Here is a 14,971-nt window from a genome sequence, read left to right as displayed (position 1 = left end):
TGGAGAACGTCACCTGGTGAGAATGCAAGAGACTGCATTAATTTAATTCCTAGTATTTCTGTCGTGGTCTGCGCTTAAAACTTGGATTGGACTAAGCTATTCCTAAATTATGGTACAACGTACAATTCCATAGGATTGTGTGCAAAACGCTGTGTCGGCATATAGTAATAAATAATGGTCTGTCTCTTCTACCAGCCACACTAGTAGAATTAGGTGCTTGTAATGAGGTATGAATATTGGCCAGTATCTTAGAAGAACCATTAACCCTTTGTTTTTCTGACAACTGCTTTCTAATGAGAAAAAGTCACAATATTGACTTGTGGAATTAAGAGTAGTGGTAATTAAGACAAAAACCATACGGGTGTAGCCAATGTTACCAACTGACGAGGGTAAGTAAATGATTGGAATAACAGTATTTGTGAATGAAAATGGATTGGGGAATTAAAACCCGCTGACAAAAGCATGGCGATGACTGCTTCCACTGAAAACAGGGATCTCTGCTCTAAGTCACAGCTAAGCTTGAAGATCAAATTTCATATATGTATATATATATATATATATATATATATATATATATATATATATGCAAATATCTATATATATAGGGTTCAACCTTAAATCCAGCAAACAGTAGTCGAAGTTCCCACTGCAGATTTCTCAAGAGAGCTTCACACCACATCTAATAAATAACAGAATAAAATGACAATTTCTCCTAACTCTTTAAGAGATTCCTCATTTCCTTTTATATGCACAGATAGGTTTCAATAAGTTTCTAATTAGGTACCTGTACTGTATTAGTCAGCCCGACAGTCAAATGAATGGATGACAGTGAAGGGTCCAGTGTGCTAAGATGAGGATAAGCCTGTCTAAACAAGCTCTTCGTCCTCACTTGTATCCCTCCATTTACCTCCTTATTTGCTGTCTTCGTCATTCCTCTTCACCTAAACACCTTTTTTACAGAGGCAGGTCTGTGCTGTTGTGGCGAGTCTTTCGGGAAGTCCCATCATCCCTGGGCAGAGCTTTCTGCAGGTTGGACATGGCAGCTGTCTTCTTTAGGTCAATGACGGCGTAGAATTCACTACGCCGGGGTGCCTGTTGGCCACATTTTTGGGGTGGTAGGCGCTGGTGCTGTGGCTGGGTCTGGGCACCCCCACTGCTGAGGGCTTGGCAGGGAGGCTCTCCCTCTAAGTCCACCTGGATGTAATTCAGCTGCCGCGATGGAGGCATATGGCCGTGCTCGCAGCCTCCGACCCCCGCCCCTGATCGTCTGCGGAAATCAAAGCTAAATATTCGCCCCCCTCTGTCGGACTGACACGGCTGGGGATGCGGGGGGCAGGCGTGTCGGAGCCGGAGTGGCTGGACCTGCTCTGTGTTGACGTAGTTCTGCAGGGCATCTCTGTGGATACCCCGGCCTTCCTGATGGTAACCGTTGGGTGTCCCAGGACCTTCCGAGAACTCGTACTCGTCAAAGTCTTCCTCTTCTTCCTCGTACTCCTCTTCATCCTGGTCATCGTCTTCATCCTCCTGCTCTTCTTCCCGCTGCAGAGCGCTGTACTCCCACACCGGAGGCAGAGAGGGCAGGTTCTCATAGTTAAGCAGAGCTGTCCGACGGTGACCTCCACCCATACCTCGCTCACAAGGGTAGCCCTGCGGGGGCAGAGAAGACGGACCATGAGAGTGTGAATGGAGGAGGGAGTGGGAGTGACTGTCCCCAGTGCTGCTGCTGCTGCTCGAACCCACAGACTGGGATATGCTGCTTGGACTCAGCCTCTGCTTTCGGCCACTCCTCAGGCCGTTGATGTTCTCATAAGTGAGCTGGCTACTCTGGCAACCCTCCTGGTGCTCATGGCCTGGATGCCGGTGCATGAGATGATGGAAATGGTGATAAGAGTGAGAGTTGCACATGTGCATAGAGGGCTCGTCTCCTTCCGTCTCCGAGCCTGTTGCACCCTCTACAGGCTGAAGGTTGAGAGGATTGTGCCCAAGTCTCTCCCTTTCTCTCTCCCGCTCCAGTAGATGGCGTTGCGCCGGAGTGGGGCCCAACATGAATTTAACCTCCTGCGAGGACGGCTGTAGGAACACCTGAGGATCCTTATGGTCCTCCATGGGACAGCAGCGCAAGTTGGACTGCGCATTTCCTTGGCTCCCAACAGGCATGGCTCCCCGTGCTGTTTCAGGAAAAGAGCTGGGCCGCACCTCAGGTAGGGAGTGCACACAGTGACGCATGGAGAGATCCCCCTCCATACTAACAGTATTTACATAGGTGTGGGCCTGTTATGAAAAAAAAAAAGGCAGATCAAAGTGTAAAACTGATCACTATAACAATAAGCGGAATATGGCTCAGATGGAGAGATGGGAGCTCATGTGTCTTCCTTACCTGGTCTTCCAAGCCCATGAGGCTGTGGCCATGATCATCAGCAAGAGAGGGTTGGGAGGAATCACCTCTGATTGGATAACCAGGATATCCATTTGGAAAACCCTGAACAGGGAATGCTGGAGCTGTAAGGACATGTGTGTTGCGATATAGAGACACAAAAAAAGAAACAGTTATTTATCAGCGGGGTTAAGGATTTGTTATGTGAGTGAGCGCAGATTCAGCTGCCTTAGTGAGGCTGATTATTATGTTTTATAAACAGTATACATCAGTCCCTCAGTGATCTCACTTTTTTTTTATTTTTAAGATTATTTGAGGGGCATTTTTGCTTTAATTAGAGAAACAAAGGGGACGACCTGCAGGAAAGGGACCGGGCCAGATTCAAACTTGGGCCGCTGCAACAAGAACTAATGGCACGTCCTACGCGCTCTACCGGTTGAGCCACTAGGGCAGCCCCATCAGTGACCTTGTATGGAGAAAATACAGTTTTTCCATACCCTCTATGGTTGAACAATATGGTAAAATAAATCATATTGCAATCAATATTGCAGCTCCAGTAATTTGGATATTGAACTCGGCCATATTGCGATTTTGATAATATTTCAATGAATTGTGCAGCACTAATACCTAATTATTTCTATGTCGAGCCGCAGGGTGCTGGAGCCTATCCCAGCTTTCAGTGGGCGGGAAGCAGGGAAACACCCTCAACAAGTCGCCAGTTCATCACTTGGCTAACACACAGACAAACACACCCACACACACATTTTAATCTATGGGCAAATTCAAACTTTGGACCTTCTTGCTGGGAGGCGACAGCACAAACTACTGTGCCACTGAGCCACTCAACACAGTAATTGTGAGTCACAATTTGACTATTTTATCATTCACATCCCAAAGTGTCAACACGCAATAGAAAACAGTACCAGCACAGTTTACGTGTTGTCTTACTTTACTGAAAATACTTGATGATAACAATGACCAAGGCTGCAGGCAAGCTAACAAAATCCACTCATATTTTGATGTTGCTTCATTTGGGCTGAACTGCCACATCAGCAGAAATCAGCATTTCATTTCAAAACATTTTATACGACCTCGACATCTTCCCCTCTTTGTTAGGATCTCTCAAAGGAAATCGTCGAACTGCGGTGGTGATCATGAGCGATTTTTGTTCCCAAAACAGGCACAAACGTCAGTTATCAATTTATGCTCTGTCTTCTGTGTTCTGTTACTATTAACGATGGTACAGTAACTATGACAACGACGAGCAGGCCGATGTGAGCGGGGCTTACCTGGAGCTACGCCTCTGCCACGCCGGCTCTCCTAACAAAGAGGGATCTCAGCAACAGTGACTAAATGACTACTTGATTTGTGAAGTGAACCTTCTGTAGCACCGTATTATCTTTGCCTGCAAAGTATAGTGAGTTTTTGCGCCTTACGATGATTGATGAGTTTATGCCCCGCAGTCTTACATTGAGCTGTAGTTGTGGAACTCGTGCTGTGCCTCTAGCATGGCACATTGGATGGATGAAGGCAAAAACGTGACCTCCATTGCTCAACATCACCTGTGACTTGAATAACGCACATGCCTGGCCTGCTCCATAAACTTAGAATGGGTCAAATGCAGGGAATGAATTTCCCTACAGGGTTTAATAAAGGGTAACTTAACTTAAAGGGAATAGACTTGAAAAACCCCTACACATATCACTCAAGTAAGAAAAGCTTCCCTACAACTTTATAAACATGGTAACCGTCTTATTTGCTAGATTTACAATTTACACTGACAGAGTTAATTTGCATAAACAGATATTTCTTATTGTGTTCATCTCTAGAAACCATGTTCTTACATTATCAATCAATATAAATTTTAACTGTCAATGACAAAAATGTGCGGGTGTAAAAAGGCGGTCTTGCTCCCGTAGAATAAAAAGTGCTGGGAAAAGAGCCCTGTTTGCTCTGTGGACAAAATGTCTGTCTGTGTCTGCAGGCTGATGTGTCGGGACTCTGCTCTGCCTGAAGTTTGGAAACCTGTGTATTTCTGACTAAACGCAAACTTGGTTTAGAATTAGCTTTCATACAAAATTTGATGCCAACATATTGCGGCGTGCAAGCTCTACATTGTAATTACTACCACATGTACAGCTGATGTGTGTGTTTGTGTGTTTCAGTGACTCACTGTTGGGAGTCTGCGGTGTGCGAGGCATGTCCATCTCTGGTGTGTGACCGCTGCGAGTCATCATCATCGACTCTTCTACAACATTGATGCTGTTACACTGCATCAGCTCCTGGAGCAGATTGAAGATCTCCTCCGCCCGCGAACATTTGAAGGCGAAGATTCCTGGCCAAAACAGAAAATTAACAACATGGGTGGCTTAAAATGAGGTAGCCACTGAAGAGTGACAAGACAAAAAATCATTTTCAACAAGTACGGCACCGGTGTAATAACACATGTGAACTGCTTACTTACCCTGCCCGGTCTGACAGCGGCGACCACTCTCAAAAGAAAAAAGGTTGGAGTCGTAGCCGTAGCGACGTAGGCAGAGATACGGCCACCGGATGGCATCCCTCTTGCGTGTGTGAAGGATGAGCTCCGTCTGTGTGAGCTCCATGGTCCCAGAACCCAACTCGTTGCCCTCATCATCCACATTGGTGACCTAGCAAAAAGCAGGAAACATAAATGTAACCTAAATCAAACTGCAGAGGATGGAGCAGCAATATAAACCTTTGGGACACACTGTAAAAGACAATGTATTACAACATAATAACTTATGGAATCAAAACAGGTGGTGTTGTAACTAATGCTCAGTTTACTAAATAAATAAACAGACAAATTACTTTTGGAATTAACCTTAAATTTGGTGAGATGGTTGTCTCGAATGGGGTCTCTGTACAGACAACTCCAACAGCTCCCCATAGCTTCAGCAGGCCAGCTGAAACCTGTCAGGGATCAAGCAAAAATCATCAACCATGATTCTTAACATGAGGAGCTTCACACTGAATCCAACACAGGAACACACACACACACACACACACACACACACACACACACACACACACATACACACAAACTGTGTTCTTACTCAGTCCAGGCCATCAGTGTCAGGGGATTCACGTCTCAATCCCAGGATCCTATACTGGGCGTCATGGTAACAAGCTGGCCGGCTGGATGGACTGACATCTTCAACATCAGCGTGACTTTCTCCCTCCTGAAACATTGAGGGCCATTCAAATTCACACACAGAGCAGCGCTATGGTGCTGTTATCACATAAACTCCATCTCTGCAGCCTAAGTACGGATCAAACATTGATCTTTTCCTTTCAGCCAGGAATAAAGGAGGACTTTGTAGGAGTTCAAAGCTGGCTCCTTACTCTATTTTCAATCATATTTCAAAATAACAATAATAAAAAGCTTTAAATGAACTACAGGTGGATTTCAAAAGCCTTAAAAACGAACCTGTGTGTTATAACTCACGGTCCTTAAAGCATAACCTCTACAGAAACAACCCTCTCATTTTTAAACGGCCCTTTATTCACCATTTAAGCATCCCTGTGCTTGATCTAATCCCTATTCACTATTATAGAACATCCCATACATGCAAAGCCAAGCAAAACCACATGTCCCTATAGGAATTTTGTAGGAAACCTATAGTCATACCATGGATACAAATAAACACCCTAAAATACAAGGGGGTCACTATAAGGTGGAGTTAGCACACAGTTCAGCTCCATATAGGAAATATTTTAAGGTGTGGAGTCAAAAACAGACGATTAGGTTAAGCAGACAGCAAGGTCTGCCACATAGAAATGGGCAAAACAGGCAACAATCATCCCTGGTTTCTGCTGCTCACATCTGGAATGATGTTCTTCATGTCATTTCTGTTAGATTGCGCCTGTTTGCTGTTACACGGGCTACACAAACATTTTTTTAGAGCAACAACGCCGCAATGTGTGTTGTCTAACCTGGGCCTATAGATCTGACTTGAGATGCCAGGCTGGAGTCAAACCAGTGAGAGCTACCTTGAATCACATCGAGCAGGCTAAAAAAGGGGGGCTAGGCTACATTACACTACACAGTCATGCACTTGTTATACATCACGCACCGATGGCCGTGTGTGTGCTTTTCGCCATCGGTGTTGGTTAATAACCTAAAAATCACAGCCCCATTTTTTTCCTTTTCTTTTCTTTTTTTTGCTCAATTAGCCAAGCCGACGCAGAAATCCAGAGGAAGCCGACAGCCGCTTTATTTGCTCAATCAATTTCCAGCGCGCACACTTTATCACAGCGATGCTACAATGAAGCCCGAGCGCTTGACACCGAAACGCACATAAACACAAATCAGTGCCCAATTTTTTCCCCCTTGTCTTCCCTCATTGCTTTTGGAGGATACAATAGCGTGAAGGCATAGCCAGTTAACGGGTAACTGGAGAACGACAGCGATGATTTGCTACTCACATGTTTGGCACGGATTGTTATTAGCCCTACTGCGAAATAAGCATTGGGACTGCAAATAATGATCGGCGGCGGCTGCTGCTGCTGATAGTGGCATATGGCACTCGCACGGGAGAGACGCGGATCAAAAGATGCAGGGGAGAGCAATGAAAATGTTGTTATTTTTTCCTCCTATTACGCCCCCCTACTGCAGCACGGGCCTCTGTGTGACATTTCCCAAGCAGCGGGGTGAGAGTTCACAGTCAGACAACGAGGCTTTTTTTTGGAGCGACAAGAAGGTATGAAACGTTGGAGGACTCAGAGAGGCAAGGTGTGACCGACGATGCGGAGGAGGAGCCAAAATCCCCAACATGGCCAAATAAAAAGACATGGGAATTCAAACACACTCTCTTTCCCAGGTTTTACTTTTTCTTTTTTGTACCATACAAATTAGGCTACTCCATAAAGAAATTTATGGTGTATCTAATAAAGAGTATACGAGATTGTGTTCGTAACCTTATTGTTGTGTGTATTTGTTTATATCTTTTATTTTAACATCATTGCAGGCCTATTGATTTATAGTTAGTGTGTGCTAATCATTTACCTTTTATGACACTGAGCCAACTTATTATAGCAGTATGACATTCCTATTATGTGCTGTTAGATTTAGACAACTCCTTCAATTTATTACTGTGGTTCTTATGGGCTTGGTGCGGTGAGGAAGTGTGAATATTACAGCACACCTCTCATTTGGATGTGTTGACTTAGTGCACAGGAGCTGATGTGAAAGTTTTGTGGGCCTGCCAGTGTGGTTAGTCAAATTCCCACAAAGTGTGTTCATGTAATGGGTGTGAGAGGCTTGTGAGCTTGATTGGGGTTGGAAGGACTAAATCACCCCAACTATCACCTCAACTAGATGTGCAAAAAGGAAAAGGTGAGGTAGGATGTCCTGAATTAGCTGAGGGAAGTGAGACAACAGTGAAGCTGAGCAGCAGCTGGGTGCCCTAGGTGCTGCATGATTGTGGAAACATCCACCAGCAGCTGCAGCAGGGAGTGTGTGCACAGGGTTTACTTGAGGCGGTTTCAGAGGCAACTGAGAAAAGTAGTGACTTTGTTACAATTGGCCTTATAGTTCGATTGTCTCTTGCATTATCCAATGTATTACATAGTTCAGGACAACTTGAACCGCTAAGCAGAGGACAGATAAAGCAGGAGCCAGATGTACTTCCTCTATCTTGTTAGTTAGGTCTGCTGCATTAGATACACGCCCAGTCAACATTCACACACTAGCATCACACATTCTAGAAACAAGGCATGGGCAATGGTTGGCCTGTCCATGTCCAGGTAACTGGCCAATTATTCTCGGTTGTGTCTAAAAGTCCAACCTATGTACGGGGCAGGCCCAGCCCAAGAACATAAATGTGTATCATTTCCTGATATCGGGGCTCATTCTGACTGAGATCCTGCGGGAGCTCTGTCACACTGAGACCAGCGCAGCGGTGCTTTATATGTGACCATAATAAATATTGCATCAGAAAATTGAAGACTGACTCTGGTCTGTTCCTGGGCTTTCAACAAAAGAATTGGGAGCTAACAAATTCGACTAGTTAAAATAACAAATAATATGGACGAAATGTGTCCTTTTTTCATTTTGTTTGTGTGTTTTCTTTGCTAATCTATTGAATCACTACATGCCATTCAGCATTAATTGCGGCTGCAGACAGCCATATAGGGACAATTAAGGTGTCTTGCGGTTCTTTTTTTAAGCTGGGCATTTACAAGTGTTTGAGCAGGAAGAAAATATTATTTTAATTTTGTTAATGGGGAGCGCCAGATAATTGGATAATTGGCAGCTGCAGGTCTGACTTTCGTTCTGGGAAAAATAAAACGATGAATCTCTGCGTCTGATAAAGTAGGCTAATCAAGGCAAGCAGCTCCTGATTGACTGAGGTTCCTTTATATTTCCACAAGGTGGTGCTGTTTCGCACAAAAACGGCGAGAGGTTCCCAGGCATATTGATAGTTGACATAAAATGACACTCTAAAACAGGGGCGGGCAACCATGTGCCATGGAGAACCGAGAGGCTGCAGGTTTTCTTTCCAACCAAAAACCCCACCAGCTGATTTCACTGATTAGTCCCTGCTCTCTGCTTGAAGGTGGGGGTGATCAGTGAAATCACCTGGTGGAGTTTTTGGTTGGAAAGAAAACCTGCAGCCTCTCGGCTCTCTATGGTACATGGTTGCCCACCCCTGCTCTAAAAGATATTTAAATATAAATTATTATTATTATTATTATTATTATTATTATTATTATTATTGTAGTCTTATGTTCTTAATCTGAGTTGTTTTCCCCTTGCCAAATGTTTAATTCAAAACTGATATTTTGGCCCCTTTATGCCAGATGTGTTGAAACTGACACTGTAGGTCCAGCTTTGTTTACGTATGCTGAGCTCGTTTACCCTTTTGAGATTGTTGGCAATTGTTGTTGAATATTTTGTCTTTGATACTGACTGTGATGGTTAAACGGTGTAGTGTAGAGTGCAGTATACTCTGTGGTGGCCAATCCCCCATTTAATAAGATGTTAAGATCTTTTTCTAGGCAAACCTATCTGAGGAGATTTGATGTTGTTGTTGTTATTGTCAGATATGACTTGTCACACAGTTACACAACTGTACACTAGGTGATGTGATACCCATGGAGAGAGAAACCTTTGATATCTCAACATGCTCTCATTGTGCTAACTTCAAAGTAGTAAGATAGCAGCGAAATTGTAATGTGGGCCATTTTTCTAGTGACCCCTGGAATTCTTTGTATGACCCTTGGGGGTCCCCGGACCTCACTTTGAGATGAGACTTAAAACTCAAATCTGATTATTGTCCAATATTACACCAGATACTGTATTATTTTTATTCACATTTCCTACACTGGAACTAGGGCATCTGGGGAGCCTAGAGGGATTCCTGCCCATAACTGCACAACTTGATTTAAGATGAAATAATCCCAAGTGAATTAGCATGTTAAATCACAAAGGTTTAAGAATAGGAAGACACCAATCAAAGAGAGGGAGCACACAAATACCAATAAACTCTTGGTGATGATGACAAATTGGGATTACATGACAGTCACCACAGGGGATCTTAAAGTTGGGCCAGGCAGGAATTCGAGTTAAACCAACATTTGCAGATTAGACCAGGCAAGGTGGCAACCTCAAACACAATTTTCCAAACATGCCAAAGGAAACAACAGGCTCTGTGCAGTCACAAAACGTTTCCACTGGTTGATATTTATTTATTTACTCCACAAGAAGGCTATCTGGAGAGACAGTTTTTATGCATTCCAGTATTTTGTTTGATGCTCAGTGCAAAAAGCTTGACTGGTTATTTAGAAACGTAAAGACAGCAATACTTCCACCTCCATAGCCTAATGAAAAGGCCCTTTATTGTTTTTAGTGATTTCTATTGCTTGATTGCATGCAGGGTGCTACATACCGGGGTTTCCCACTTTTTAATGTAGCTAATTATCTTTATTGTACATCTCTTCTTCTTTTATAGGCTAGAAGTTTGTAAAGTATAAAAATGAATTTATATGACTTCAGGAATCAGTGTGGCCAGTTTCCACGGTCCCTACCTGATTTAATGATTTTAACTCGACTGTATATTTTAGCGTGTCTACAGCTCGATCCATGAACAACCACCAGGTGTGTCAGTGAACCACGCAAGCACAACGTGGGGTTTTACTTCCGCCTTCGTCTAGACGTACAGATGCTTGTCACAAATCAGACTAATCGATTATTCGGTCCAGAAAGCATATCCAGGGCGTTACTTTTTTCCCGAGCGAGAGGCGAGATAGCGAGAGCTATTTACTCAATCGGCGTAGTGTCTTAGGTCTTAATTGGCAACTGATAGACATAAACATCTTTGATATTGACATAAACGCTCATCTTTTGCGCATGCGTGGTGTAGTACGACAGTATCTCACTCCAGTAGCGCTCATTTACGTCTCGTCTGGCATCAGTCGGGTGCTGTACGCAGTGGCTGACTGTCCTTCTTGCTAGCCGCTTGTTAGTAGGCTGCTCAACACTGGTCTTGCTCATTGCAAACCTCAAACCACAAACTGGGAAAGGGAGTTAATCATCTTGACTTTTGCGTCTTCGTTTTTCGCCTTGCGCCGCCTCCCGTGTTGTGCAAACCGAGGAACACAAAACCCTCCGCTGCTCAAGGCGTCTTCACCGTGCGGAGATCATGAATGACTGTTAGCCTTGGGGACGCAGCCAATAAGATCATTATAGTAGTTTCAATAGATGAATAAAGATTGTTGTAGCTTGTTGTCCTTGACTCGGGCCCGGGCTGGTGACCAATCAGAGCCGCACACGCTGGAAGGTGGCGCTCTCCCGGCTTGTTTTGCGCCCATCGCGGTTGCACCCCAGGGAGTGTCCGTGAAACGCTCAGCTGCTCACATTGATAAGGAAACTCGGCCCATTCAAAGAGTCAAAAGTCACATTATTACACCATGTTTGTCGTTTTCGCTTTAGCCGTCCTGTAGCCTGACTTGTATTGTAAAGAGCGCCAGACAGTTTCCTGCTGTGCGTGCCTGCGGACAACTAGAGGGTAAGATGTCACAACTTTGACACTAACCTGCCACTGACTGTGTATAACTTTGCACTGCAGTGTTTACATAATAATTGATGACTATAGAAACGTCTTCACGCACAAAACGAGTGATGATCACCTTTTATCACTAATTGCCCCTCTTTGTTATGTAGGGCAACAGAGCACGTAACTAAGATGACTGCGAGTTAACTTCAGTGACACCAGCAATAGTGTGATAGGTCTTATGTGTTTCTATATCAACATCTGAAAGATTAAAATATAAGCCAGGTTTTCTGTCTTGAGATTTTTACTTCACACCGCAGCACCGTTTTAATGCTGTACATTTAAGCTGGTTTATGAGGACAAAATGAAATATCATGATGCCTTTAACTGAATACCTCCATATTGATACAGTGATGATGTTATAGTGCTGACTGTTTGTGCTTGCAAGACGTATTACACACAGGAGATTTTTTGATATAAGTCATTGGTAATGTGCATATGATGACCAAGCCAGGAGAGACAAATAACAGCACTGTGTAATGCAGCCTTTGAAACCAGGAAAAGGCAACACGTATGCCATATCATATCCAAAATCCCAGAGGATATGAATAGATAGATAGATAAATAGTTAGATGTACTTTTTTGATCCCAAATTGGGAAATTCTTGTGTTACAGCAGCAGGTTGTCCAAACGTTACACAAGAAACAATAGCAGGGTGCACCAAATATACCTCTTAACACAAGGATAAATATATATCTTTGTAAAAATTAAACAAAATATCTAGTTGTATGTCACATATCAATTTAATATTAATGCATCACCCAGCCCTACCGTACATCCCATTATATCTGGATACATAACAGGTCTTAGACAAACTTGTGGTGGTTTCCCACAACATTTCTGAGTTCCAGAGTCAACCTGTTCCTTTTTGGGTCCCAGCTGTTGCAGATAGTTGACTACCTGCTGTAGAAGGTGAACATTACAACTATGAAGTGTCCTGTGCTCATGTGACTTTTTCTCTCAAGACATGTGGATGCCCATGATTGGCCTGACTGCCCTGCCACACCTTGGAGGGCTCTATGGCGGCTACATCACACGCAAAGAAGTGAAGACCTGGTACCCGACCCTTCAGAAACCATCGTGGCGCCCGCCAAATGCAGCTTTCCCTGTTGTGTGGACTTGTCTGTATACGGGCATGGGGTGAGTATTTTACATATTACATAGTATATTACACCTGTAGTTATCTGTCTCATTCACTAATGCCTTGTTTAGAGCCATCAGTTCAACACTCGTAATCCATATTCTGTATTTAAATTGGCAGCTATGGTTCCTACCTGGTGTGGAAGGAGCTTGGAGGCTTCACTGAAGATGCACTGGTGCCCATGGGACTTTATGGGCTGCAGCTCGCACTAAACTGGGCCTGGACCCCCATCTTCTTTGGTGCACACAAGCTGAAATGGGTGAGTTTAAACCTATTGGGTCTAACTGGGAGAACAGCAGGGCAGTATGTGCACTATGGAAACAAACAAAAAAAAAAAAACCTTAAAAGAGTTAGTTTTTACGTGACAGTATACCACACTCCTTAAGAAATTCTTAATTTCAAGATCAAACCCTCTAAATTTTAATTGAAGTGACTTGAGCCTATCCCAGAGCGCTGGGATGGACTCCAGCATCCTGCGACCCTAATTAGGATAAGTGGCTTGGAAAATGAATGAATGATGAACAAATGACTTTACAAAATCAAGTGGTATTTTATGGGTATCTCTGACTGTGTTGTAATCAAGGGGCAATCAAGGCTTGCTTTCTCTCTCAATATAGTGCCAGAGGTATGGTATTTAAAAATACCTTATTGGGTACTGAAAAATATGCTTTTCCATTTAAAGGTGTAATATCAGGATTTTGTGTTTTCAGTGAGTTACAGGGATGAATTGTTAATAAGGAGAGTTTAATGACTCTTGATTTACTGTTTCAGGAATTAATAGACCCATTATTAAAATTACATAAATCATTTTCTGCTGCATTTTATACTTGTCTCGTAGGATTTTTTTTTTTTGTCTAATTAATAATATTGTGAGGTCTTAAAATGAAGGGATCGTGTTTCCTAGTGCTAAAGGATGTAGTCCAGTGAAGTGTGTCAGCATCCAGTGAAGTTGTTTATTTTGTTTGTCTGTCTGATTTAGGCTCTCATTGAGATTGTGATGCTCACTGGAACTGTTGGAGCGACCATGCTCTCCTGGTATCCCATCAGCCGCACCGCCACCCTGCTGCTGGCACCCTACCTGTCATGGCTGTGCCTCGCCACCTCCCTCAACTACTGCATATGGAGAGACAACCCCGAGAAGAAAGAGGAATAGGAGGCAGCTGTGTGGTTTGAATGAGCACAACTTAAATTTGGGAAAAGAAAATAGGCGGGATCACATCGTAATAACAACTTGATTCAGATGTCTCTTCGCCTGACTCAAACAAATCTGATTGTTACAAGGTTAAAAATCATATGCTGTCAGTTTAAATCCAGTCAGTGGATACAATTTGTAATTTAAGTTTTGCTTAAAGAAAAGGGAATATTTGAAAACACTATCAAACATTAAAATGTGTGATGTGAACAAATATGTATCAACTACTTTTCATATTTAACCAACTCACTTAACTGATTATACATGTGCACTTATTTGTTGAGGTTTTCTTTTTTATGATGAATGCCTTATTTGCGCATTTATGATGAAGAATGTCTCATGTGAAGCAGTGGAGTGAACTTTGTTGTCAACAAAGAGCAATCTGTCTTGGGCACCGTGCCATGGACAGTTACTGTCATATGGTGCTAAACTGGTGGAGTGAAGACTCATGATACAACTACAGTGGTGTCTGAAAGCTTGCGAACCCTTTGAATTTTCTATATATATATGCATAAATATGACACAAAACTCGCAATCAGGTGAAAAATTTCTCTTTCACCTCTTTCAGGATTGCATGTTGTGCTCTTGGTATGATCTTTGCAGGATGCCCACTCCTAGGGAGAGTAGCATCAGTCCTGAAATTTCCCTCTTTTGTAGACAGTTTGTCTTATTGTGGTCTTCGGAAGGGCTTTTGTGCTTCTCTGTAATGCTTCCTCTAAGGTCCTGTGGGAGGTTTTGTGTTCAAGGAATGGTGTAAACCAACAAAACTGTCTTGAGAAGAACCAACTTGGTCAGTAACCAGACTTTGATGCCAGCGGGACACACACCTCTACAACTCACACCTTCAATCTCATCACCTTAACCAAGGCAGCTGACTCCATTAGCCTTTGGAGAATTCATTAGTACAGAGGTTCGCATATTTTTGCTTCACACAAATATTTAAGTTTGGGTCATTTTCCTCAATAAATAAATGAATAAGTGAAATGTTTTGTGTGATTTGTTTAATTCGGTTCTGTTTATCTAATTTTAGGTCTCGTGTGAAAATTTGATCATGTTTTAGGTCATACTTATGCAGCTGATGTAAGGATGGCTGATGCTAGAGATCAGCAGCAATATTTGAGTATTTGGGGGAAAAAATCAAAGATTGAGGAGCAAAAAGATGGTCTAATTTGCGCAGCACATTCTTC

The 14,971-nt window shown here is 43.1% G+C and overlaps 2 protein-coding genes across 2 annotated transcripts; one reads left to right on the top strand and one right to left on the bottom strand.

Annotated features, from left to right (window-relative positions):
* Positions 1-612: 612 nt before the first annotated feature.
* On the bottom strand, positions 613-7,018 carry frs3 (fibroblast growth factor receptor substrate 3). The gene is made up of 7 exons (XM_030050696.1): positions 6,824-7,018; positions 5,452-5,577; positions 5,220-5,308; positions 4,839-5,025; positions 4,548-4,709; positions 2,378-2,499; positions 613-2,271 (listed from the first exon to the last, which is right to left on the bottom strand). Exons 3-7 carry the CDS (start codon positions 5,283-5,285, stop codon positions 955-957), a joined length of 1,854 nt encoding a protein of 617 aa, XP_029906556.1. The 5' UTR covers positions 5,286-5,308; positions 5,452-5,577; positions 6,824-7,018; the 3' UTR covers positions 613-954.
* Positions 7,019-10,564: 3,546 nt separating this feature from the next.
* Positions 10,565-13,995, top strand: tspo (translocator protein). The gene is made up of 4 exons (XM_030050768.1): positions 10,565-11,406; positions 12,417-12,591; positions 12,713-12,851; positions 13,572-13,995. The coding sequence occupies exons 2-4, from the start codon at positions 12,419-12,421 to the stop codon at positions 13,743-13,745; spliced, it is 486 nt and encodes a 161-aa protein (XP_029906628.1). The 5' UTR covers positions 10,565-11,406; positions 12,417-12,418; the 3' UTR covers positions 13,746-13,995.
* Positions 13,996-14,971: the final 976 nt, after the last annotated feature.

Source organism: Myripristis murdjan, chromosome 5, assembly GCF_902150065.1.
Source record: "Myripristis murdjan chromosome 5, fMyrMur1.1, whole genome shotgun sequence".
Classification (NCBI taxonomy): domain Eukaryota; kingdom Metazoa; phylum Chordata; class Actinopteri; order Holocentriformes; family Holocentridae; genus Myripristis; species Myripristis murdjan.
Note: the sequence above shows the minus strand (reverse complement) of the source record. Positions and strands in the feature narration are given on the sequence as shown.

What these genes read in the sequence shown, in the direction of transcription:
- tspo (XM_030050768.1), top strand. Translation starts at nt 12,419, where the DNA reads ATGTGGATGCCCATGATTGGCCTGACTGCCCTGCCACACCTTGGAGGG. An exon ending in TGTCTGTATACGGGCATGGG is followed by an intron (nt 12,592 to 12,712) that starts GTGAGTATTTTA and finishes TTAAATTGGCAG; the next exon opens with CTATGGTTCCTACCTGGTGT. An exon ending in GTGCACACAAGCTGAAATGG is followed by an intron (nt 12,852 to 13,571) that starts GTGAGTTTAAAC and finishes TGTCTGATTTAG; the next exon opens with GCTCTCATTGAGATTGTGAT.
- frs3 (XM_030050696.1), bottom strand. Translation starts at nt 5,285, where the DNA reads ATGGGGAGCTGTTGGAGTTGTCTGTACAGAGACCCCATTCGAGACAAC. An exon ending in ACCATCTCACCAAATTTAAG is followed by an intron (nt 5,026 to 5,219) that starts GTTAATTCCAAA and finishes GCTTTTTGCTAG; the next exon opens with GTCACCAATGTGGATGATGA. An exon ending in TCATGGGCTTGGAAGACCAG is followed by an intron (nt 2,272 to 2,377) that starts GTAAGGAAGACA and finishes TTTTCATAACAG; the next exon opens with GCCCACACCTATGTAAATAC.